The 24,950-nt window shown below is 49.9% G+C and overlaps 1 protein-coding gene across 1 annotated transcript in view; it reads right to left on the reverse strand.

Moving 5' to 3' along the window:
- The window catches only part of NOS2 (nitric oxide synthase 2), a 36,652-nt gene extending 22,228 nt beyond the window's left edge, over window positions 1-14,424 (reverse strand). The window contains exons 1-6 of the mRNA XM_049702465.1: window positions 14,331-14,424; window positions 6,761-6,861; window positions 5,852-5,974; window positions 4,671-4,819; window positions 1,101-1,263; window positions 268-359 (exon numbers count right to left, since the gene is read on the reverse strand). Coding sequence (XP_049558422.1) covers window positions 268-359; window positions 1,101-1,263; window positions 4,671-4,819; window positions 5,852-5,974; window positions 6,761-6,861; window positions 14,331-14,424 — 722 coding nt within the window. The remainder of the gene's footprint in view (window positions 1-267; window positions 360-1,100; window positions 1,264-4,670; window positions 4,820-5,851; window positions 5,975-6,760; window positions 6,862-14,330) is intronic.
- Window positions 14,425-24,950: the final 10,526 nt, after the last annotated feature.

A 24,950-nucleotide genomic window follows, 5' to 3' on the forward strand; every position in this document is an offset into this window, starting at 1 on the left:
TGCTTCTTAAGGATCCCCCCCATCACCTCCAAATGGCTACAAGTCAGAAAGAAACCAAGGAAATGGGCCACTGACGAGGCACTAAGCTCACGGAGGCCCGCTCACTGCGAGGGCTCCCTGAAGAAGCCGAGTCTTTCTCCTTTCTTTCTCCCTAGTCTCTCCTGGAGCCCAGATGCCTCCGCTAAACTCATCTGCATCTCTTGGCTAAGACTTGGGGACAGGGCGGGCCCCAGCATAGCCTCGTAGCCTCGGGAAAAGCACACCCACCTGATGTTGCCGTTGTTGGTGGCATAACGCAGGTGTCTGCAGATGTGCTCGAACATCTCCTGGGCCGTGGAACAGCTCCGCGCGTCGAAGACCTGCGTGCACGCAGCCCACCCAGACCATGCCCGTCAAGGACCGTGAGGACAGAGGCCTTGGAGCTGATCTTAAAAGCTAAGCCACGGGGACTGAGGGAGTGGCCCCAAACCTCACGACCCGAACGCCTCGCTGAGGAGTGCATCCTCCTCTCTGCCCCTTCATCCTTCCTCTGCTCTCCTAGGGGAGCCCAGGAGCCCTCACTTGGAAGACCGTATCAAAACCCAACCCCCAAGAAAACCTGATTCTCAAGCACCATGAGTCAGGATTCCCACAGCCTAGTTGCTTTATACATGTTACACATGGCCTCCAGAACATTTTATTACAGCCAGAGCTGGTTGCATTGGCATTTCTTATCTCTTTATCTGTCCAAGTACTTTCACTATTATCCAGCAATAAAACGTAAAGACAGCTTAGGAGGCTAGGATAAAGGAAATGTTTTCTAAAAGCCAAGAATTCAGTCAAGGTAAACAACCAGGGCCTCAGCAGTTATAATAGCAAGGTCGTTTGGTTTCACGTTGGCGTTTAGTCTCTGAAATTTAACGCAAGAGAAAAAGATCGGCTAGAAATCCTGGTGCTGAGATCGGATTCTAGACTCTGGGGCGGTGGGGGTGGGTGGCTGTGAGCCCCAGGGCCGGGGAGAGAGAACGCAGGGAGCCCCGGGGACAGCTCGGCGGGCTGCTGGGAGCCACTGCTCAGGGCCCGCCGGGCTCCCAGCTTCCTCTCCTGCTAAGGGAGTCCACCTGCAGGTTGGACCACTGGATCCTCCCAATGCAGCGGGGGGCGTTGCGCCAGGCCTGCTTGGTGGCGAAGATGAGCTCATCTCCCGTCAGCTGGTAGGTTCCTGTTGTTTCTATCTCCTTTGTTACCGCTTCCACCCTGGCCAGATGTTCCTCTATTTTTGCCCTGGGGGACAGGAAGGCATCAGGAAGATCAACAATGAGATGACCTTAAATGGAGACCGATTCAATCCACAGAAGCAGGAACTGAACTAGGACACCAGGAGGGCAAGATGTCTCTCAGGGAGACCGTCCCCTCCAGAGCCAGCTTCATGGGCACGTGACCAGGGCCTTGAGCTCAGAAGGGCTCCATGCTGGGTATAATGCTCTGCTGTCTTGAATTCTTAATCATCTGTGAACAGGAAGCCACGTTTTTATTTCCACACTGGTTCCTGCACGTTACACAGCTGGTCCTGATCCCACCAGCACCCTTGTTGTTTCTAGGAGCGTTTTCTTGAATCATATTCATCTCAGCACGGAGTGCAGCGCTTCTCAGACACTTGCGAGAGCCGGAGCGGCATCCGGCAAACCGCAGCCCCATCTTGCCTCTCAGCCAGGGGAGCACCCGTCCACCTTCCCCTGGTTAAGAGATGAATCAGTCCCTCCCACAGCAGATCCTGTGTACTGAGTACTCATTGTGAGCCAGGTACTGGGCGAAGCCACCCACAGTCAGGGTCCCACTGAGACTGTGAGGGAGGCATGTTTGTGTCCTTTTTATAGTCGGTGTATCTGGAAGGTTAAGTACTGGCCCGGGAACAGAAGTGTGGTAAAGAGGAAACTCAGGACTCAGACTCAGGTTGCCCTGATGCCAAGCCCAGGCTCTTAACCTTCTACCTTCCACACTGGGTGGGAGGGATTGCAAGCCCAGAGATGTGCAGGGACTGCCCACGCTTCCCTGGTCAGGCCCAGACGGGGACCTGCCCTCAGGACTCAGCCTGCAGGGCCCCAGGGCCGCTCAAGGAGGAGCCCTCCACAGTGTGGTCCAGCGTCACAGGCTGTCTACAGCGAGCTTTCTCAACCCCCGCGCCACTCGGCCAGCTGTCCCTTGTGAGATTTCCAAATTGGCTTCTCCCCTCCCCTCCCAGCTTCAAAAATATCCCACAGCCAGGAAGGTTTTGAAACACACACACACACACACACACACACACACACACACACACACACACACACAGAGCAACCTTGAGATTTCCAATGGGCACCAAAGACATTTCAAGTTGCAACAAACAAAACTATTTAAGGAATGAACTCCTGATTAAGGAGATTGGACAACTCAAGACAAAATGGCCTTTCTGTGGATGAAGAGTGTCTTGACAGCTCTTCCCTGATTAAAGAAAAAAGCTCAAAGACAAAACACTCGGTGCTATTTATCTTCAAGGACACTCCTGGCATAAAGACCTGCTGGGTGAGGTTGAGGCTGCCCCACCGGCAGCCCTCCTTCCCCAAACAAAGCTTCTAGCAACATTCCCTGCTCTGCATCTGAGCATGAAAACAGTAGCGACCACCAGAACGCAGATGCTTCCAACATACTTGGTAGTGTTAACGTGGGACTATGTAAGAAAAGATCATTTTATGTTCTCACCCAATTCCTTTAGCGTTTTACATTTTACCACTGTTTTCCAATGGTCACATTTCGGAGGCACTAAAATGCTATGATGCCTGTTAGTTCAGAAAAGAGGGAGTGGCTTTTGGCATCAGTGCACTGACTTTGGACAGAACATTCGGCAAGTTACAATTTCTAACTATACAATCCTTCACTCACGAAAGACGGAACCGGCCCAGCTGTCCATGCCTTTGGCTGCTAGTGTAATTGTAGGGATGGGCTGCCACCTGTCACTCACACCCCCAGGACCTCTTGGGGGGTCCAAGCCATGGATTTGTGATTGTGAAAAGTGGAACTTTTTCCCTCTGTGGAAAGTAAATGGGTTTTCAACAGCCAGCAAGAGCAGCCCTGTAGCTTCCTGGGGCTATAACACCCACCCAACTCCCTTCCATACAGCAGCAGGAACCCCCAGGTCCAGCATGGAGTCAGAACCTTCAAAGTCAAAGAGCTGGATGCTAGAACATTGAGGTTTAAAGCAGGGGCTCTGGCCCAAACTGCTTGGGCTCAAATCCCAGCTCTGGAACTTCAGAACGTGTGACTTTGAGCAAGTTACATCTCCTCCACAGGCTTTGGTTTCCTTATCTGTACAGTGTGGGGAGGATAATAATGGTACCAGTCCCATAGAGTCATGGTGAGCCTTACATAAGGCAGAGCCCAGAACATACCTAGCGCTCAGTAAATGTCAGCTTCAATACAGTGGTCCAGTGAAGCCCATTAAGAAAATTCCTTGACCCTGAAAAGCTCATAAGTCAACAACCGAGTTGAAAGCTTAAGGACCTTGGACCTCCTAGTGACAAAGCACTTCTGCAGAGGTTCTATTTATACAGCACACAGAGCAGCAAACCCCTGACGGGGTTCTCGGTCCTGCTGTACATTAGAATTGCCTTGGGAGCTTTTAAAGAACATGGGTATCCGCTCCCTCCACACTTCCCGAGAAGCTGATGCCCCCAGCCCAGGGGACCCTGGCACCAGTATTTTGCAAAGTCCTTAACGGCGACCACTGTGCAGCCAGGGTAGTGGATCACAGCCCCAGAAGTTAAGGGTCTCTTTCATAGACTCAAGGCCCCTTCCAGCTCAGACACTACAGGTCAGAGCAGAGGGGACGTGGCATCACCAGGAGCCACTCTTTCTGCCATGGGGAGGGGGTGTCCCAGGTTACTTCTGTGGCTCACTTCATGCAGTAAAGTGCCATGTGGGGCTGCACCATAAAAGCCACACTCCCCTCGCAGCCCATAAAACAGCAAATCCATTCCCTTGGCCATGCTGCCTTACAATCCCTTTGTGCATTTTTATTTTAAAGATATAAAAGGACCTAAATTAATAGCCATATATTTTATGAAACTCAGCAATATAGATCCCCACAGAGTGTAGTGCAAAGAGCTCTCTCCAAGTCAGGTGGCCTAAATTCTAGCTGGGACTGAACTCCAGCTGTCGCTGGGCTTCCCGGCTCACACTTGCAGGTGGAGGGCTTGGCTAGGTGGTCTCTGAGGTCCTTTCTATCTCAAACATTTCATAGTAAAAGGTTTTGTATATCAACTCATTACTTTGTGCCAGGACGCTGTTCCAAACTTATTTAATCCTCGCAACAATCTTATGAGCCATGTTTTATCACGACCCTGCTTTGACCTGTGAGGAAGTTGAGGCACATGGAGGGTAAATAGATTTCCCAAGGATACAGGACCAGTTACTGGTGGAGAAGGATTCAAACTCAAACGTTTAGATACCCAACCCACACTTTCAACCATTACTGCCATGCCTCTTTGTCTTATGGTTTTGAGAACGTGCCCAGGGTCTTTCCCCTGAAAAACTATGTTTTAGCCCTCGGTCCATTGCAAACCTGGGAAGGAAAGGGGTCTGGGGTCCGAGGGAAAGGGCAGGAGACAGGAGAGCTCAGGGGAGGGGGAGGCAGCGATGCTGCAGGAAGCAAGACTTACTCTTTGAAGGAGCCATAATACTGGTTGACAAATTCAATAGCTTGAGGTAGAAGCTCGTCTGGGAGGGTAGGCTTGTCCCTGGGTCCTATGGTCAAACTTTTGGGGTTCATGATGGCTCCCAGGCAAGACCTGGACTTGCAAGCGAGATCCTGGAAAGAGAGAGGTGACGGTGAGGCTGGCTGCCTGGCCCCTCAGCACAGGCGTTGATGGCCATCCTCCTCCAGGGCCAGCTGTCCCGGCCACCTCCTTCTACTCTGGCTGCTCCAGTTCCCAGCCACCCCTCTCCACCTCTGTGGCACCTCCTCCTTGGGGTCTACCAGGCTTTCCCCTGACTCACATCTCCTCTCCTCTACTGGCTGAACCCCAGTGGCTATGGGCTGGGCTGCTCCCACCACCCTGGGCTCAGTCTCTGGCCCTGCCCCCAAGCCAGCCCCAGACCCAAAGTCAACAGCTCGATCCCTGGGAAGATCTCGACTACCTTCTCATTTAAAGAGGCTGATATGACTCCTGGGGACAAACTATTGCTGTCCAGCCAAAATGAATTGAGAAGGTGCAAATCCCAAAGCCAGGGGATGGCACAGAAAAAATATTGAAAGAAAATACACCCAAAGGTTAACAGCGGTCATTTCTGGAAGATGTGGGAAATGACCCTGCTTTCATGGCCTTGAAATTTTCAATTCTTTCCCACTTTACAGTCACAGAATACATTCTAAAGTTAGAATAAGAAACTTAGGAGATAATAAGTAGTCCAACTACTCACTGGAGGCTTGAACCCCTTTCCCACCTCCCTATCAAATAGCACTTGAATCCTTCTAGCGACAGGGAGCTCACTACGGGACTGGACTGGATAGTTCAGTCCAGCTTTGGACAGTTCTGGTAGAAAATTCTCCCTAATACAATGCTGAAATCTGTCTCTCTGAGAAAGAAATAATTTGTTCCTGTAATTGCTTATCTCACCTTCTGGATTATCCATCACCCATCGGGGAGTTAACAGGGAGTTAGCATCATACACTTCCCACTGTAATTTGTGAGAAACAAGCGTCTCTGTTCCCAGTACCCTTTGCCCAAGCTGATGCGTGTCTGGTTTGCCCAAGGGGACATCTGTTTGATCCATTAAGGGCCTTGACGGCTTCACTGACTTGGGACAAAAGTGGTTCTCCCAGAAGCCCCAGACTTCTCACCCCTTTGGCCTTGTGGTGAAGTGTGTCTTGGAAAGTCATCCCGCTGCCCCAGTTTTTGATCCTCAGGTGCCGTGGGCAGGCCGATGGGGGTGCAGCCGGCTTGACCAGGGATTCTGGAGACTGCTAAGAGGGAGCAAAACAACAGGGATTTCCAAATGCCTCCAACCCCAGGACTCCATGGGTCTTTCCCAGGCCCTAGGCCCTGCTTGGGCTCTGGGTGGCTGAGCCGCGGTGGGTGGGTACACAGGTCCCAGTGTCGGTCCACGTCCCTCCTCCCTTTCCGGCAGCCTGGCCACCTGGGCCAGCGACTGCTAAGAGCTCCAGGTGCCTGGGCCACTGGCCAGGCTTCTCTCCTCATCCAAGAGCCTGCCAAATGCTCCCTCGGGGGCACTGCAACAGGAGGGACTAAGGTTAGAAGTGACAGAGATTACTGTCACAGCCACTGCTCCTGAGAACAGAAATCAGGACAGGGAGAATGTATCACTGCCTTCCCTGAAGGCATTTAGGAATATGAAAGCCAGTTCTCAGCCCACCTCTCTGGAACACTGAGGGCCAAAGCACTTAGGGAAGGTGGAACCAGTGGGCCAGGGGCTGGGGCTGGGGCTGGGGCTGGGGCTGGAGGCTCAGCTGCTGAGTTCAGGATGATTTCTGAGCATCTCACTCTGGCCCCATGAGTGGTCTGCCCTCTCCCAGGCCTGCCAACCCACACAGGCAAGTCACCCAGGTGCCTGCACACCGGGGGGGCCACCACTCCCGGTCACCATGGTTCATCCCGCTCTCCCAAAGCTCTTCCTCGTCCCCACCTGTGTCCCCGGGTCTCTACTCACTGCCCCAGACCTCAGCTTCCACCAGGCTGCTGTGCCTGGGCGAGCGGGGAAGGGGCTTCCCACACCCGAGTGACTCACTGACCTTCGCTGTCCCCGTGAGGGGCTGGGGAGACTCATTCCGGTGCTTGCCGAGGTTGTGACATTTGGGGTCATCCTGTGTCACTGGACTGCAAAAGGAAACAGCTATCATGAGATGGAGTATCTGAAGGCAGAGACGGATCTCAGAGTTCCCTCTGCCAGCCCCTCATTGGGGCGGGGGGGTGAGGTCTAGAGGGTGGGAGTGAACGTCAGCGTTTCCAGTCAATGTGGTGAGGGAGGCGGCTGGCCCATCCAGTCTCTGCACCATCACCACCCTCCCTCCTCCTTTTCTTCCCTTGCCTGCCCCCTACAAAGCCAAAAAGTCAGGAGGGGAGCTGAACCAAAGTGAACGGCCCAAAGTGTGACCCACAGAAGCTCTGCGAAGATGCCCCTTCCAAAGCCGAGTACAAACATGGTATAGGGCTAAGCTGGCAGAGAATGGCTCCTTCAACCTCCTCCCAGGCCAGCAGTACTGTCCACCAGCCACTCCCTCTTTGTGACTTAACACTTTTTTATTTAAAGCACTTGATTTATCTTGGTTTGTCTATTTATTCTAAATTTTTATTATGGAAAATGTTAAACATACACAATTAGAGACAAGAGTGTAATCAACCCCCATGAGCCTTTCACCCAGATTCAACCCAATCGAACAATTATCAACCCACGGTCACTTTCATTTCAACGTTACTCTCCCAGCCCCCACTCTCATTTTAAAGCAAGTCTGAGACCTCAAGTCATGCCTAAATATCTCAGTATTTCTGGAAGAGAAGAACGCTTTTTAAAAATATATTGGTCTATTTGTTTGACAACAGCAGATTAAAAGAATCCAGCCTATCCTTTGAAGAAGAAGAAGCCCTAATAGTCTGAAGTCATTCAGAAACCATTGGTTCTGGTTTGGGATTTCAGGTTCGCTCTCCCAGTAAATGCTACAGAGAACAGGAGACACGTGAGCATCCATCCAAGAGTCACACCCCACACATGCCTCCCCCTGGGGCATCTCAGTAAGAAAACTTCTTGGGTCCCATGTTCTTTGCAGTGTTTTCTGGGGTAGGTACACAGCCAAAGGGAAAGGCGGTTAGAGAGTCCTACAAAGGTCGCTCATTTTCCACCTCACACACACCTGTGATGTCGGAAAATAACAAATAAGCGTGTGCTGCTTTTGTTATTGGAAAAAGTAATGACCATTTATATTCGTATTATATAAGTAACTACATACGTTATATAGTTGCCTTATATGATTTATAACTATAAAGAGATAGTGTCTCTTTAAGAGAAAGTAACTATGTATCAGAAAGCAACTTCTATCTGAATCAAGTGATTCAGCGGCCCTCCTTGTGACTGGCCGTCGTCACCCCTCTGGTCTGGTCTGGTGTGCCCCACCAGAAAAAAGCCAATATAGGGTCATCTGGACATTCAGAGCAGGTAAGCCATGGCTGAGCAGTCATCATGGGGCTGCCTAAGGGGGAAGATGCTTTGAGGCTGGGGTCCTCAGGGAGGCAATGCTTTACTGCCCTTCTCAATCTTTTACCATCACCCTTCACCCCCAAGCCCCACCATTCTTATTCATGTTTCCTCTCATTTGCTTCTGGCCATAGAACTGGAGAATTTGAGAAGCTTACCAGTCCACAGTAACTTTTAGATTGAGAAACAATGTCTTTGTTCACTTAGCGTGACTATTGCTCCCAGGTATTAAAAAGCTACCTAAAAATCCACTCTACAGATGGGCCATAGTGAGCCTGACCCCACCGCTTAGGGCTGGATATTTAGATTGTGTCCAGTTTCTCCACTATTATAAATAATGCCTCAAACCGTATACATGGTCTGATGCCGGCTCCGTGCGTGTGTGCGTGCGTGCGTGCGTGCGTGCGTGCGTGTGTGTGTGTGCACAAAAGCATAGGAAAACACCTGGGGGAAATGCTAGCAGATATTAACAGTGACTAGCATTAATTGATAAGATCACAGATGATTTGAATTTTCTTTATCTTTGTCTGCATTTTCCAACTTTTTTTCAGTGACCGTGAATTCCTTTCATAATTGGGAAATTTTTTTCAATTTGAAAAAATGAACGCAAAGCTATGCACACAGTCCTCTCTCCCCTAGTGATTTCTTTGGGTTAGCTGCTGGAAGATAGGGTGCCCAGAAGCCCGGTGAGCATATTAAGGTTCTGGCCAAATTATTGCATTGCCAAATTATTACATCATCCATCCAGACACGTGCAATTTGGCCAAACCCACAGTTGTGCTTGGTCCTGCTTGGTCCTCCATGGCAACAGGGACCCTTAAGGACCTGCCATCAAAAGGAGAGCTGGAGCGTGGCTCTTGCTGAGACCCAGCACTGTCCACAAGCGCTTGAGGGAGAGGACGCTGAGGTCAGAGCTGCAGTCCGTGGCTCGTTTGGGGACTGATTCCCCTGCTGTTCGCACTCCGCCACATGCTCCCACCTCTCCATACACCACGGGTCGGGGGCAAGGAGGCGCTCTGGAAAATGGATCTTATCTGTAAATCAAGAACCTCTTTGCTCTCTTAACCCTATCTATCCTAAAGGGTGTTGCAGCCCCAGGGCTGAAAAATCCAGAAAGCTCCCAAGTGCTGAAACGTCCACAGTTCCTACTCCAGCCCGTACAGGCGCCTCTGAGGGGTGCATGTGGGGCTTCTCTGGGTCTTTGTGGCTACTGAGTTGCAACCCCTTAAGCGTTCTAAACCAGGAAAACCCTTTAAGTAAATCCTCATCGGAATCCTACAGAGAGAACATTCCAATCCTCATATTTCCCCCGGAAACCCGAGGCTCAGAGAGGAGCAGTGCGCGCCGGGGTTCGAGCCGGGGCCCCGCGCGGTGCCGCCCGCCTCCCCCTCAGGGCGGATCCCGGCCCGGCGCAGTACCTGGCTCGGCGGGGGCCGCAGGCTGGCTGCGGCCCGAGGATCCTGCGAAGGAGCCGGCAGAGTCGGGGCCGGGCAGCCTCGCACGCCGCGCCCAGCCCCTCGCGCATGGCCCCGGCGTGGGCGCAGCTCGGAGGGCGCCCTGCGCCCTGCCGCGCGGCCCCTTTATCGCCGCCCGACCAAGCAGCCCCCTCCCCGGGGCGGAGCGAGCCGGAGAAGCGGCCCAACTCGGCTTCACCCCGAGGCTGGACCCCGGCCAGAGTGTCCGCTCCGCAGGCGGCCGCCGCGTCCCGCGCCTCCGCTCCAGCTGGCGTCCGCAGCGAAGTCTGTCTTCTGGATGCCCCTGGACTTTCTCTGGGCTGAGACCCCGGGGCAGGTATGGCCGGCCTTGGGTTTGTTATTCCCCATGAAAAAACAGTAATGTTCATAATAATAACTCCTACTGTACAGTGGTTTATGAAGCAAGCTCTCCTGTCATTTCATCTATCCCTTACTAAATCCAGTCGAGAAGGCACTTGGATATTGTTATCCCCACTTGACCGAGAAGGACCCAGACAGAGGTCCAGAGAAGTCAAGGATCTTGCTTGAGACCACACAGCAGCCCCAGGGCCACAGCCCAAGCTCTCTCACCTGACAGGGATGCCCTAGGAAGTGCTATTTCTTTCCTGCATGTTCAGTGCAATTCCAGGAAAGAAGCCCCAAGAAAGGTCGCAGCTGGGGGGTGACTTTCAGTGGGAGACCGGGTGGCTGGGCAGTTGGACCAGGAGCCCCCTCAGGTCCCTTCAGGTTCCTGGTCCGTATTACTTGGAAGGCATAGGGCCACTGACCTTGCTCCATCTGTACGTTGCTTCTTACACTGGGAGCAGGGTAACTCCTAGGGTCCAAACGGGGACAGGGCAGCAGCCCTGACCCCAGAGTACAAGGAGCCCTCCTGCACATACTCCAGCATATTTAATCCTAAACCCAAATTAACGTGGAATGAAAGAGGGTACATATTTATTCTGAGCCAACTGCAACCCAGCTTGACTTTGTCCCAAATTCCATTTACCTTCACCTAGCTGTTCCCAACATTTCCCTTTGTCTGTAAAACACAGACACATGCCCCATGTTCCCTTCCTAATCATTTGTTTACACAAAATATGGAACCATTACTCCCATATAAAGTTCTTGGTCTTATTACACCTGAATGGATTTTAAAATTACTTTTCAAGATCAAAACATATTAATTGGCTCCCACTGCTTTCAGGATAAAATCCCCTTTGTGCTGCTGCTTCCTCTTCCAGTAACATCCTCCCCCCACCACCCCATCCCACTGTGGGTGCAGTCCAGCTGGGCCTACCTCCTCTCTAAAGCCCTCTCCCCACCCCTGCTCCCCCCCTACACACACTACAGCCAGGCCAGGCCCCCTGCAGCATCCCCAGAATAGATCCCAGTGCCCCCAAATTCTCCTGTAAACTCCTGTCTACCTCTCTGTACCACCCCAACCTCACTCCCAATTTTTGTGTATTCCTCCCCAAACCAGTGAGGAAGGTATCGTTTCCCCATTCCCTCCCTGACAGGGGGACCTGGATCTCTTTTCTCTGTACCTTTCTCAGCCCAGCACATAGCAGGCCCTCAGAGAGAGTCCATAGAGTGTAGAGGTTATGAGTTTAGACTTGGTTCAAACCTCAGCTCTACCACTTTCCAGATGTTGACCTCGAGTAAGTCACTCAACCTTGTAAAATAAGGCTAATAACAGTCCCTGCCTCATTACTGACACAGTAATAAGAACTTTATAAACATTATCTGTTCTTTATAGCTGCTGTTTATGCAATGAATAAGTGGATCGATTTATTATTTACTTAATTGATAATAGAAGGGCTTCACCGACAGCCCCACGACCCCCAGCACAGTGCCAGAGGAGTGGCCCTCAGCAAATCATTGTTAATGGGCTGGAACATGCCTAGGACTAAAAGCAGGGCAGCCAGTGTAGCGGTCATCAGTCAGGCTGCCCGGGTTTTACTCCTGGCTCTGTCATTTGCTAACTGTGAGATCTCAAAAATTACTTAAACTTTCTAGCCCTCAGCGTCCTCATTGCTACAGTAGGAGGATAACAAAAGTTCCTTCCTCACTGATTGCTGGGAGGACTGTTAAATAAATTGACGTGTGATATTTTCTCTCAGTCACCTCTCATATCTGATTTGAGCACTTCTGCCAGCCCAGCCCAGCTTAAAAATTTGGGGTAAGTCAGGTCAACCTACAGCTCAGGTATCCTGAATGGTCCCAAAGCACAAGACAGTGCTAGTAAAGGGTCTGGAATTCAAAGCTGAAGGCTGTAGGCCACCCTGTAAGGGTTAGGGGAGGAGGGGGATTCAGGATGGTCTTGAAAGATAGGGGATGGATTGGGTCTGGATGAATGAAAGGAGGAATGGGCCGTGTACAGGCACTGGGAAACAGAGGAAGGCTGGGCTGGGCAGGTGGGATGGACCTTCTGTCTGGGAAGGGTGATCGTACAGAACCCTGCAGTCAAGCCTCAGTGTAGTGATGGGCAATGGAGAGCCACTGCAGACTCTAGAGCAGGAGCATGACCTGCTAGAAGTCACGTTGGGGTGAGAGAGGTCAGAACCAGTGTGGGGGCTGCAGTTGGGGGAGGCCAGTCGGCCGGGGCTGCAGTCATGACGTGAAGAGAAGGAAGGGATGACCAAGAAGAGTCAAAGCAGATTCCTGGGGTTCAGGCCCTCCAGAGACCCCAGGATGAGCGATGAAACTGCTGTCAGTCTGCAGCATTTGAGTCTGCAGTGCCGGGAGGGCATCTAGAGGCCATCCAACCCTGCGTTCTCATCTGTTGGTCTCTTGGCCATCTTGGCCACCACAGCCCAGACTGCCTGGTTTCAAACGTTCTCTCCTCTAGTTCAACCCACACGCTATACCTTGACAATCTTGCTAAAGAATCTACAATAGCTCCCCGTGGCCAAGCAGAGAAAATCCAAATCCCCTGCTCTGCGTTCAGTCCCCCGGGCTCCAGCCTGGCCTCTCCTATCCCAGCCCCCAAGCCCCACCCCAGGCCCCAGCACAGTCATGCTTGCTTCTGTCTCTGAGACTTTGCCCACCCTGCCCCCTTCCTGGAACGTCTTCGCTACTTCTCTTCACCTCCCCACATTCTAGCCACCCTTCCAAGTCCACACGGAGCCGCTCACTCCTGTGAAGCTCCTAGAGGCAGCTCTGTTTGATGTTGGCGTTGCTCAACCTCGTCCTACTGCCAATAGCAATAACAACACTGATGACTGCAACAAGTACCGTTTATGGGGCGCCGACTCCCAGGGCTGTTAAGTAGTAAAGCCTCCTGCTTATCCCCAAGCCCATGCGCTTACGTGCGCTGCTCTTCTGGGTTGCCCAGCTGCCTGCTTGCAAGGGGCGCCCTGCCCACTGTAGTCCAGGGGAAAGGCTCCTCTGGGGCCGTGGGGCTGGGAGGCTGTGTGGTGGCCCTGTGTGGCCTGGGGCTTTGGTTTGATTCTTCTTGTGGTGTTATCACAGGTGGACTTGTCTTTCCACTGGAGTAAGCCTCAACCTCGAGACCAAGGCCATGAACTCTCCTAGCTCTGGAAGCCTGTCCACTGATTGGCAGGCTGGCCAAGGAATTCTCTCGGTTCTACTGCAGGCTTGCTTCTCCTACAAAGTGCAAGGGGGTGGAAGAAATTCTAACTCTGTAATTACCAGTCAGGTAACTTTGGGGGAAGTCACACCACTCTTACTTAAAGCTTCTGTTTCCTTAACTGTAAAATGAGACAATAACTTGTACTTCACAGAGCCCCAGTGAAGGTCAGTTGAGCAGCAAAACCTGTGAAGTGCCCTAGATGGCCCTGGCCCAAAGTGAGTGTTTGGTTACAATAAACCTTGCGTTTATTGAGCACCTGCTCTGCGTGGGCACACTGCTAATTGCTCTACATGCCCACTCTCATTTCATCCTCAAAATGCTACAAGATGGGTTACATTGGTTCCCCAGACTGCAGATGAGAACATCTGAGGCTCAGAGAGGTTCCCCTGCCCTAGGTCACAGGGCCAGCGAGAGATAGCTCAGAGCCAATGAGCGAGGCCCAGCACAGGGTTTGGGTACAGTTTATCTAAATTCCTGGCACCCTTCACCAGGTTGATGTTCAGAATATCTAACCACCAGTGAGGCATGTGCACTGGTGAATCAGAAGGGACGTTGAGGGACTTCCCTAATGATCCAATGTGCAGGTTTGATCCCTGGTCGGGGAGTTAAGATCCCACATGCCTCACGGCCAAAAAACCAAAACGTAAAACAGAAGCAATAAGCAAATTCAATAAAGACTTTTTAAAAAAACTGGTCCACATCAAAAAAATATATATTAAAAAAAAAGGGACGTTGGCCAGGATGCCACCTTGGTCCTAACCACTGGGCTCTACTGCCTTCCATTCTCAAGTCAGGTATTCCATATCCCCTTCCTATATTCTCCCCACAGGACTGTGCCATGGCCCTTCCTTCTTCACATAGTGTCAGGTGCAGTGAGGTGCCCAATAAACGGTGGCCGCATCCAATTCCAATAGGGACGTCCAAGAAGCATCCGGCGAGAACAGACCTCTGGTGAGAAGCCAGGAGCAGAGAGGAATTCTGAGTTGGCAGAGCGGGGAATGGAAACCCGGAGGAGACCAGCAGGAAGTGGCGGCAGGGAAAAGCTTACCTGGAGGGAGGCTGACGGGCTTTGTCTACATTGTTGTTGATATCCATTTCCTCAGTCAAATCAAACTTATAGGATTTGGCCTTGAACAGAAACTGCCAGGGACAGGCCATCTCTGCGGTTTTGCAAAGCACGTCACTTCTCTGGATTTAAACTCAGAGGCTCTTCTCCGTGGGCTGAGGAAGGAGAAGGAGACCGAGGTGGGAGGTTGAGGAAGAGTTTACAGAACTGGGCCTTCTCAGTGTGGTTAGTTTGCTGAAGAATCAGTACAGAGGCTAATGTAAGTCTTGAACAGCCACTTCCTCAGGGCTTTGAAACCTCTGCTCCTATTTTGGTGTGGCATGTGGGGATCCTATGGACTTTAATTCGACAGAGCCACATAACTCCCTAAAGGAAAAACACGTAGCTTCATGAGGACAAAGTACAAACCCTGTGAGCCTTCTGAATGGGACCTGACTGGGCAAACTTCATTGCTGACCCGAGGCAAGGTGGGAAGGAGCCTGCTGGTCATTGAAATATGGGCACCTCTGCCTGTCCCTGCAGGATCTAACTAGCACCTGTCACTGGGGAAAGCATTCAAGTCATAGCTGCCTTAAATCTTTTCAGATTTTGCAGTTGTTGTCAATGCTGTCATCTGCTCCTTTTTTATTATGGGGGAGGCATAATTATTTATGGGGAAAAATGCACATAATTCTCAATATTTGAGATCATCTCCTTTAAAAAAAAAAAAAAAAGACCAAAAAAGAAGACATAAGTGCAGGCCCAGGACTGGTCTGGGCTTGTCCCCAGCATGCCTCCTCCATGGAAAAAGGCTTTGTGTTGGGGGGCAGTGTGGTGATGATGTGGCCCATGTAAGAATCTTAGGGCCTCCCAAATCTGGGTTCAAATCCTAGCTTTACTAGTTACATGACCTGGGTCAAGTTATTTAAAAGATGCATTTCTTCTTCCATAAAAGGGGCTTAGTAACAGTTATCTTAACACAATTTATTTGGGAGGGAAAAGGTGCATGTTATAAGGACTGGACAGTATCATCGATATAAAAAAGAATTCTCAGTAGATTACTCCCCACTCTCCAAAAAGTTTTGCCTTGAAACGTAGCAACTCCAGCAAATTTTGCAGAAAAAAAAAATCTGAACAAGATGCCCTGTTCAAATGACCAAACCTCATGTTGGCGTTTCTTAGATTTTCTACCAATTTATCTCTGTAGGCAGAAAAGTCCCCCAGTTTTCTGAGCCTTCCCAAACAGGAAGAAGCAAAACCCTCTCAAAACAGCAGCTTCCCCAGAAATGAAGACAACTCACCTTGCAGCTGGCTGTGCTGCCTCTGCAGGGTACTGACAAGCAAACTTGGGGGGACCTTCACCTTGAGAACTTCAGAACCGTCTGTAACTGCCCAGTTCCCTCACCAAGGGTGGCTGAGAGGTTTTAAACCAGCAATGCTGAATTCCCTGGGGCCAGAGAGCCTCAGTCTTCAACTCGCTGCAAAGTTATGATTATACTGCAGCTAAGAAGTATTTATACCCAACCCATGGCATCCAGGGAGCCGTTTTTGCATAGAAGTCTCTTTTTTTTTGTTTCCAAAGGGAGTGTCCCCAGCTGGGTGTACAGTTAGCTAATTTATGACTGGGAATCCTGGCCTATGAGTGACTTCATGCTGCTGTTACATCACTCCGTGTGGTGCATCCTCAGTAAATGCACCTCTTCCTGGTCCAGGGTCCAAGGCAGCGGCTCACCAGCAGGGTGGTGGGTCCAATAAAGGAGTCATCGTGGAGCCAGGTTTTATTTAGCTAAACCATGTTGTCTCACTTTCAGAGTCTGGGGGATTTTTTTTTTTTTCCTCAGTAGGGAGTGCTCTGGTTAATTTCTGTCCAGACTCTCAATTTTCCAGTTCATGGCAGAAGTCCATGAAGCTGAGAAATATTGACAATATGGAACACACTGGAAAATGCCCAGGTTACAGAAGGCCAGTGATGCTGGGTCATGTAGTGTTCCCAACAGGTCCCTGAATCATTCAGCTTGAGGTTTGTGGAAGGGAAGGAAAGCCCTTGGCACAGAGAGACCTCTAAGATGTTGGTGTCACTAATGTCTCACACTTCAGCTCTGAGTAAACTAGGGGAGCATGGCAGGTAGAGTTATTTTCTACAGGGGAAAAAAATCCTTTCTTATAACAGAAATTGCATTTTAACTTCTTTATCCTTTCTTATGATTCCATTTATTATAGTGCCTCGAATACAGTATTCCTATATGGGATGAATTGTTCCATTATAAAAGTAAAATAACAACTATGTTAGGTAAGAGTCAAAAATGGAGGGAAAAAACCCACCCTTGATCTCATCATCCTAACACATCGCTGTCACAATCCATTCATTTCCTTCCCTCATTTTCCAAGTTAAATGCAGAATTATAATCAATTGAATTTGCCTAAGATAGAAAAAAACCAATAGAGACATGAAGAAGAGCTCAAAGATCTCTGTTGAGTGAATGAATGAATGAAAAATGGAAGTAGACTGCGATGAGTTGCAATATATCAAAGCCATTCTTCATTTAGTCTTTAGCCAGTTCAGTTCTGGGAAACTAATACTGCTTGAGGAGAGATGCAGAGTCCCTGGTTCAGGAAGTACAAAGCTTAGAGAAAAGAATGGATAATTATTGTATCGAGTGGCACATGCAGTGTTGGAGGGGTGGCAGCCTGAAGAAGCTGAAACTGCATTGCTCAGGGAAGGTTCACAGGGGAGAGGACACCAGGGCAGGGTTTTGAGGGATGACTAGGAGTTTGCCTCACTTTAACCCTATTCCCTGTAACTGCTTCCACATATTCTGACTATACCTGCAGCAAATACATGTATTAACTCCTTTAACTCCTCCACCAATCCTGTGAGATGGGTACTACTACTTGGCATTCATGGACTCCTCTAGAATCCCATCTGCTTGGCCTCAGAACACCTGGTTGGTTTTGCTTCAGAAAATGCAGTTATTCAGTTATTTAATCAATCAGACATATGACAGTTGGGCTTTGGATGCATGGGCAGTGGAATCCCAGGACGTGTCTTGCCCTTCATTTGAGGATGGTGCCCTGGCTTACTCTCTTAGATGTTCCCACCCTGATGAAGAGGACCGCTCGCAAATGCAGTCCCCAGAGAGTGTCCCTATGTACTCATTATCTTGTTGTCAGCTTACCTCTGCAAGGGGCCTCCCTTTACATGACCCCCTGAAGTATGTCGTGCTTAAAACCAGCCGGCTGCCTGTGTGTCCACTGTCTTCTTTGATTCCTCCCTCTCTGGACAGGTATGGAAACCAAGGTATCTGGAGTCTCAGGTGAATCTGTGGCAGAGCCAGGCAGGAACCCAGATCTCCTGACTGTCTCCCTACTAAATCACAAGCCCTTGGGAGTAAGGGACCGTGCTGTCCCCATCACCCAATATCCCCAACACCTACTGACCAGCACAGAGTGGGCACTGGAGAAGCATAAGCTGGATGAATCATGAGTGGCGCCAGTCAAGGGCCCCCAGAGTAGCTGGCCCAGAGTTAGGGCTCCGTAACCATTTGTTTCCTTTTCTGGTTCCTTTGCATTCTGCTCAGGTTACGAGCCTGAGCTTCAAGGCTGCTATCTCACCTCTAATCCAGCATCTACCAAGCATGATGTTCTTGGCTAATGGCAGGGTTTGGGTCAGCAGTGACTGTCCAACCTGAGTAAAAGGCTTTGACGATGTGGCTGCAATTTAGCCTGAGAGGTCCTGGGTTCTAGTGACAGCTCTGATACTGAGCTGCTGTGTGACCTCAGAAAAGTCACCTCTCATCTCTGGGCCTGACTTTTCACATAATGGACACCAAGTGGGGAGAGCGGGTTCGGGGGGTGGTGGTGGTGGGATGAATTGGGAGATTGGGATTGACATATATACACTAATATGTATAAAATAGATAACTAATAAGAACCTGCTGTATAAAAATAAAATAAAATAAAATTCAAAAAAAAAAAAAAGAAACAGTGGCCAAGATAAAGTGAGTAAATGCGATACAAGTACATGCTTTGAGCTATGGAGCAAAATGGCGGCCACACAAGAATTTTGGTCCCTGCTATGGGTCAGAGAGGAACAATTTACTTTTTGACAAAGAGCAAGCAGGTGACATGACCTGACTTCCAAAGTTCCCTTCTTCACACGGGTCAGCACTCTACTACAAACATTTGCTTTTAAATTCCCAATTCTCTTTCTCTCTGTAACATTACACTCATTTATTTATTTTCTTATTAGGATAAAACGGATATAACATAAACTTCACCATTTTAACTATTTTAAAGTGTACACTTCAGTGGTTTTTATTATATTCACAATGTTGTGTGTAACCATCACCACTATCCCAATACTCTCTTAATTAGCAAATAGCAAAGAGGGGAGTAAAAATAGCAGTAAGGATGGTGACACACAGAGGTTAAGAGATTACCCACAGTCACACAGCAGGCAGTCTCTGACCTGGCACAAACAGTGATGCTCACCCCAGAGCTCTAGTCTGTGGGATCTAGGGCTGGTCCCCATCCTGGAGGTTGTCAGGGATTTCCATCTCTGCTTGTCCTGTGCTTTCTGGGTCTGCCTCACCTTTGGCCCAGCTTACCCAACAGGCCACATTCCTGGGCCTCTGCTGATGACGGATGTGGCAGGTGAATACTGCAGAGGAGAAATCAAAGAGCACCTTGAAGGGCAGTCAGAGGACACGTGGGCCCCCAGGAGGGTGCAGATTGAGGTTCCAAGGCTGCTGTGGAGAAATATCCTCCCCCGTACCTTTCCGGCGCATCATGGGCACCACGCCGATAGCAACCAGCACTGGAATTTCTCAGCCTCATCATCCTGGGACTGATTTTCCATCAAATAAAGTTGATCTGTCTCTACACCGGGTTGTAGACATGGTTCAGTCCAGTTGGCCAGTGGGAATTAGCAACTTTGAAGCTCTTTCTACAGAAACAATGATCAGAGAGAACACTTACTAAGCAAGGCGCTTGTATATATCGACTGTTTCATCCACACAACAGGCTGTGAGGTGAATATTATTACCAGCCCCATTTTATAGGTGGGAAATTGAGGTTCAGCGCCAAGTTAAATGGCTTGTCCTAGATCACATAGTCAGGTGGTGTTCAGACTAAAACTCTGGAGTCCCCCTTTCTACCCCCTCCATCCTGCCACCCCCTGTGAGGGACAGAGCCAGGACACAGCCCTGGGGGAGCAAGGGTCCTGCACCATATCCCACTGCCTTTCTTGAAATATTTTCTTCCCCACCCTCCTGTAATAATAATTCTCCATGATAAGAATAATTGCAACTACCGTGGATGAAGCACTTGCTCATAACTATAGCTGGCCCGAGCTTTTCCAGTCGTCATCTCACCCCATCCTCCAGCAGCCCTCTGCCGTGGTTCTATTCTTATGCTGACTTCACTAAGGAAACGAGACACAGAAAGGTTGAGAAACCAGTTCCCTGTCACTCAGCTCGTAAGGGGCAGGGCTGAGGCTTGGCCCGGGGTCAGCACTGGGTTCCAGATGACCCCCCCACTTTGTGTGCCCCTGTGCGCATGCCCGTTTTGCTGCAGGCGAGCACACCCCAGGAGCAAGGCAAAAAAGTAGCAGGAAGGAGGTGGGAAACAGGCCAAGGTAAGAGCTGAGGGTCACCTGGGGTTGAATGTTCTTCCCCCCACCGCCGCCAGCCTCTGGTGCCAGCTCTGTGCAGTACAAGGCTGGCACAGAGCCCCCAGGAAGGAGGAGTCCCTGCCATGTGCCTCTGCTTCACAGAAGCCCCCCTAGAATCCTCTCACCAGCTCTTTGAGGGAGTTACTGTAATCTGTAATTTGCACCCAGAACTGTCAGACCCCAAAAGTGGGTTCTCCTTACGCCATGTGTTTATGGGGTGCCTGTTAGGCAGGATTCAGCATGCTGGTGGCAAAGGGGTGATCCTCAAGACACAGCCCTTGTCCCCCTCACTCCCAGAATAAGGGAAGGAGGGCCACCCTACAGCATACCCTAAACTCCATAAGGACAGGAGGGCTCTGTCACATTTATTGCTGAATTGCCTTGGTACACAGTAGGTGCTCAAACATCGATTGCATGGAGGATTTGTGCACAGCACTGTACCCAACCTCTTGACAGCCCTGCAATGCAAGTGTCATTGTTCCCATTTTGCAGCAGGGGCACTGAGGCTCAGAGAGGCGGCCCACTGGCTCAAGGACCCATGGATCAAAACTGGACAGCCAGAAATGCAGACTTGCCTCTCCCAGCTCCGAGGCCAGGGAGCTCTCCCCTGAGGGGCTTTGTACTGACTCCGGTACTCTGCAAAGTGCTCGGCTGTGCTGCTTAGATGCCGAGGGCACCAGGCCTTCAGGGATAGGGGCTCAAGGAGGCTAAAATCCTTCAGGCGAGGGGGTCACTTGAAGGACAGAAGGACTAAGTGGGGTGAAGGGACAGAGGAGGGCATCTTAGGCCAGGGGAAAAGCCTAAACCTCCATTGATGCTAAACGTCCGTTCTCCACAGTGGATGTGCCCTATGTCTCTGGATCCAGGGAACTCCCTTTCTCTTCCAGGGAGCTCCAGCTCAGCATCCTTGGCACCTGGCATGTGCTGCCTGCCCTCAGGGTGGCCTGGAGGATTCAGGAGCAGCCCCCCAGCTTCAGCTGGGCCGGGCAGCCTCGGGCAAGCACTCCAACGTTTGATTTGCAAGGCTTGCGACAATCAGGCTTATCTTGACCCCCTGTACACGTGGGTCTGTGAGGTCACAACCCAGATCCCTTAACCCCACCCCCAACCTCAGTTCCTTTAGTTGCAAAAAGAGACCAGTAAGAACTTCTCTGTAGGATTTTCCTGAGGATAAAATGAGATCCTGTCTTCAAAGTGCCAGGCGCTCAGTGGATACTAGGAGTTCCCGTCCTGGCAGATGGGGAAACTGAGGCCAAGAGTAGCTCATTCCCAGGTCTCACAGCAATTCGTGCTGGACTGCTTCTTCTAGGCCAGCAGGCCCCTGACCTCCTTTATACCCAGCAGGCCCTTCTCCTCCTCCTCCAGGTTCCCTGGTACCACCCGCCGCCTTTGAGATAGTGACGTGGTTGCTCTCCCCCCACATATAACCTCAGTGTTCTGCACACTGTAGGCACTCAGTAGATGCCCTTGCTGATGATGCTAAAGGTCCATATATGCGTGACCTGGGATCTCTTTTCAGTCAAATGACAGGGTTCCCAAAGTGCGGTCAATCCAGAGGGGCTTTGGGGGCGGTACCCGGAATAACATTTTTTAATTTTAATCATTGAAGTACTTATTCATGTGGTTACTGTCTGTGGTCATTTACTGATGTTCCACTTGTGGGAAATGATAAAAATTGGTTTTAGAATTACATTTATTTAAGTTAAAAAAGAGTCAATTTAAGGGGAAAATAAGCAAATAATAATGTAGGTGGTATGCAGGGGTGACAAACATTATGCAAGTAGTATGCAAATAACTACAACGAGTGTACACTAGAAGACATGCGAGTCTGGCTCTTTCTCTACACTTGTGCCTGTGTGTGACCTGTGATGTCACTTGCCCTATCTAGGCTTCATGCCCCTCACCTGTCACAGGAAGGCGTTGGGAAGAGGATTTCTAAGGATCCTGCAGTTCTTATACGCTACGTCTCACACAGGACCCCTGTCCCTTAGCCCCATGTCATTTGTTGACTAACCACTGGAGGGCATGAGTCACACAGCTTCCAGCAGCTCCGTAGCTGAGGTCACCTGGGTTTGTCCCACCTTGAATGACTTGGAGGTGACAGAGCAGAGGGACTTTTGCTGGAAATGCCCCAGTTGTCACCTGAGGTGGACAGACCTACGGTGGACCAGGGTATAGACGGCTCTGATGGCTGAGTCCCTGGAACATGATTTACGCTGGCTGGCGCAGGCCTGGTACTTCACTGGCAGGGCGGGCACAGTGAGTGAGGACCTGACCAGCTCTCGGGGGCAGGCCAGGCAGGAATTTTCTTTAAGGGCCCAATTTCTTGTCAGCGCTTCCCAGAACATCCTCCCCTTTCTGCCCTTCCACACTACTTCCTGGGTTCAGGATTAATACTTGGCAAGTCCTGAGGTGTGGTACTTCAAAGGTCAAGGATTCTGGTGCAAGTAGTGTCTTGGGACTGTGCAGGAGACATCAGAAGGGGAGTGAGGAAGGTCAGGAAGCCATGACGTGTGCGCTATTAAGCCAGTTACCACAACAGGCAACTGGAATTCAACCCCACGGAGAAATCTAGGGAACAGTGTAGAACCCAGACCTCACCTGAGGGGCGGGGCTGCTGGCTGTTTGCCCAGTGGTTCTAGAGTATCACTGTTTGAGGCTGCTCCTGGGAGCAGGGTAGGGAGTTAACTCCCCAAGGCCTACTGTGGGCAGGGTAGCCTTCCTTCGCTCTGGAAAAGCCCTCAGGCCCAGAGATGCAGATGCTGGCAGCTGGTGCTCCCAGGGTGCACTGCAACGTAGGATGTGGGCAGAGCACCGGCTACACTGCTACGGGTGGGTTAGGGTTAGGCCAAATGGAGGAGGAAGAGAAGTGTCTGGTCACTTTCTCCCCAACTTCAGCCTCTGAGGATGTTGGATGCTGATCCAAAGAGAAGTTCTAAGTGCCTTCCCACCAGCTAAGCACACCTCCTTGGATCCTTCCCTAAATAGCTGTGTATCTTTGGTTGGGCCATGTGAGCCCTTTGGGCCTCTGTTTTCTCAATTAAGGTTCTCTGGAGCCTTTCCATCTCTGATATCTGGGCTTTCTGAGTCTCTCCTGCTCATGCATGTCTTGTCTCTGGTGCTCTTGGGAGAGTCGCCTTGTCGACCAAAGTGTCCGCCAAAAAAGCAGAATGCAGCAATAACCAGGCACATGTGACTCCAGGCTCTGGCCACAAAGATGTTCAGGGCATCACGGTGTATAAGACTCAGAAACAACCTAAATGATCATCATTCGAGAAAGGCATGCTGGTCCAGCTTTAGGCTCCAAGGTTATGGTGGACCATTACACAGTCAAAGAAATGAAGTATTTTAAGAATTTTTTTAAAGACAAGGAATAATGTTTATGTATCTGTAAAAACATCAGATTATAGTACAGAATAATCCCCATCATGTAAAGTCATAAAAAACTGTGAGAAAAAATATTAAAATATTAAGAGTGGTAGAAATAAGGGTGATCGTTGCTTTCTTGTTTACCCTTCTTTGTATTTTCCTTGTGGGAATTACAGGCACGGCAGGCCTGGAGGAGTGCCCTCAGAGGAGGTTGATGCTTTATTTCTTCTTGCCTGGGGAACATTCCTCCCACGCTACTGTAGGAGGGAAACTTGGTCTTTGGCATCTGACACCTCTGCCTCTCCTGCCTCATCCTGGTCCCAGCCTCAAGGTTCTCCCCTTCTCTGGGAGCTCCCCAGCAAGCCACACCTTTTGCACACATTGTTCTCTCTGCTTGGAATATCCTTCCCAGCACCTCCCCGTCCCCAGCCCTCTAATTCCTCTCTGCTCCACTTCATGATACTGTCATCTCTAAAATGTTCCCCTGACCCTTTATCCCCAGGCTTCCCTGGGTTCCCCTCCAGCTCAACACTGATCCTACTCTTTTCATTGTGGGCTCACTCTTCTGTCTCTTTTACTAGATGCAAGCTCCCCAAGGCCAAGGCCACACCTCACACATCTCTGTAGCACCAGCACTGTCTGGCAAATAGTAGATGCTCAATAAAATTTTTAATTGAGATAAAACTCACATACCATAAAATCCATCCCGGAAAAGTGTACAATTCGGTGGGTTTTATATTCACAAGGCTGTGCAACCATCACCAGAATCTAATTCCAGAACATTTCCATTCCTCCCAAAAGAAACCCCACACCCATTAGCAGTCACGCCCCATTTCCTCCTCCCCCTAGCCCTAGGAAACTGCTAATCTGCCCTTTGTCCCTATGGACTTTCCTATTCTATATATTTTATATAAATATCTTATATAAATGGAATCATGAAGTATGTGGCCTTTGTGTCTGGCTTCCTTCACTTAGCATGTTTTCAAGGTTTTCTCATGTGGTAGCATGTATTAGTACTTCATTCCTTTTTATGACCAAATAATATTCTGTTGTATGGACATAGCACATTTTGCTTATCCATTCATCAGTTGATGGGCATTTGACTTGCCTTCACCATTTGGATATTATGAATAATGCTGCTATGAACATCTGAGTACAGGTTTTGCATGGAAAGATACTTTCAATTCTTATAAAGAGGAGTGAATCGCTGGGTCATAGGATAACTTTATGTTTAACTTTTTGAGGAACTGCCCTAATGTTTTCCAAAGTGACTATTCCATTTTACATTCCACCCAGCAGTGCATGAGGGTTCCGATTTCTCTACATCCTTGTCAACCCTTGCTATTGCCTGTCTTTTTCATTATACAGTAGCTTCCTAATGGGTATGCAGTAGTCAATGGACTTTTTTTTGTTTTTAATACCTTTATTAGAGTATAATTGCTTTACAATATTGTGTTAGTTTCTGCTGTATAACAAAGTGAATCAGCTATATGTATACATATATCCCCATATCCCCTCCCTTTTGCGTCTCCCTCCCCCCCTCCCTATCCCACCCCTCTAGGTGGTCACAAAGCAACGAGCTGATCTCCCTGTGCGATG

Source organism: Orcinus orca, chromosome 19, assembly GCF_937001465.1.
Source record: "Orcinus orca chromosome 19, mOrcOrc1.1, whole genome shotgun sequence".
Lineage (NCBI taxonomy): Eukaryota > Metazoa > Chordata > Mammalia > Artiodactyla > Delphinidae > Orcinus > Orcinus orca.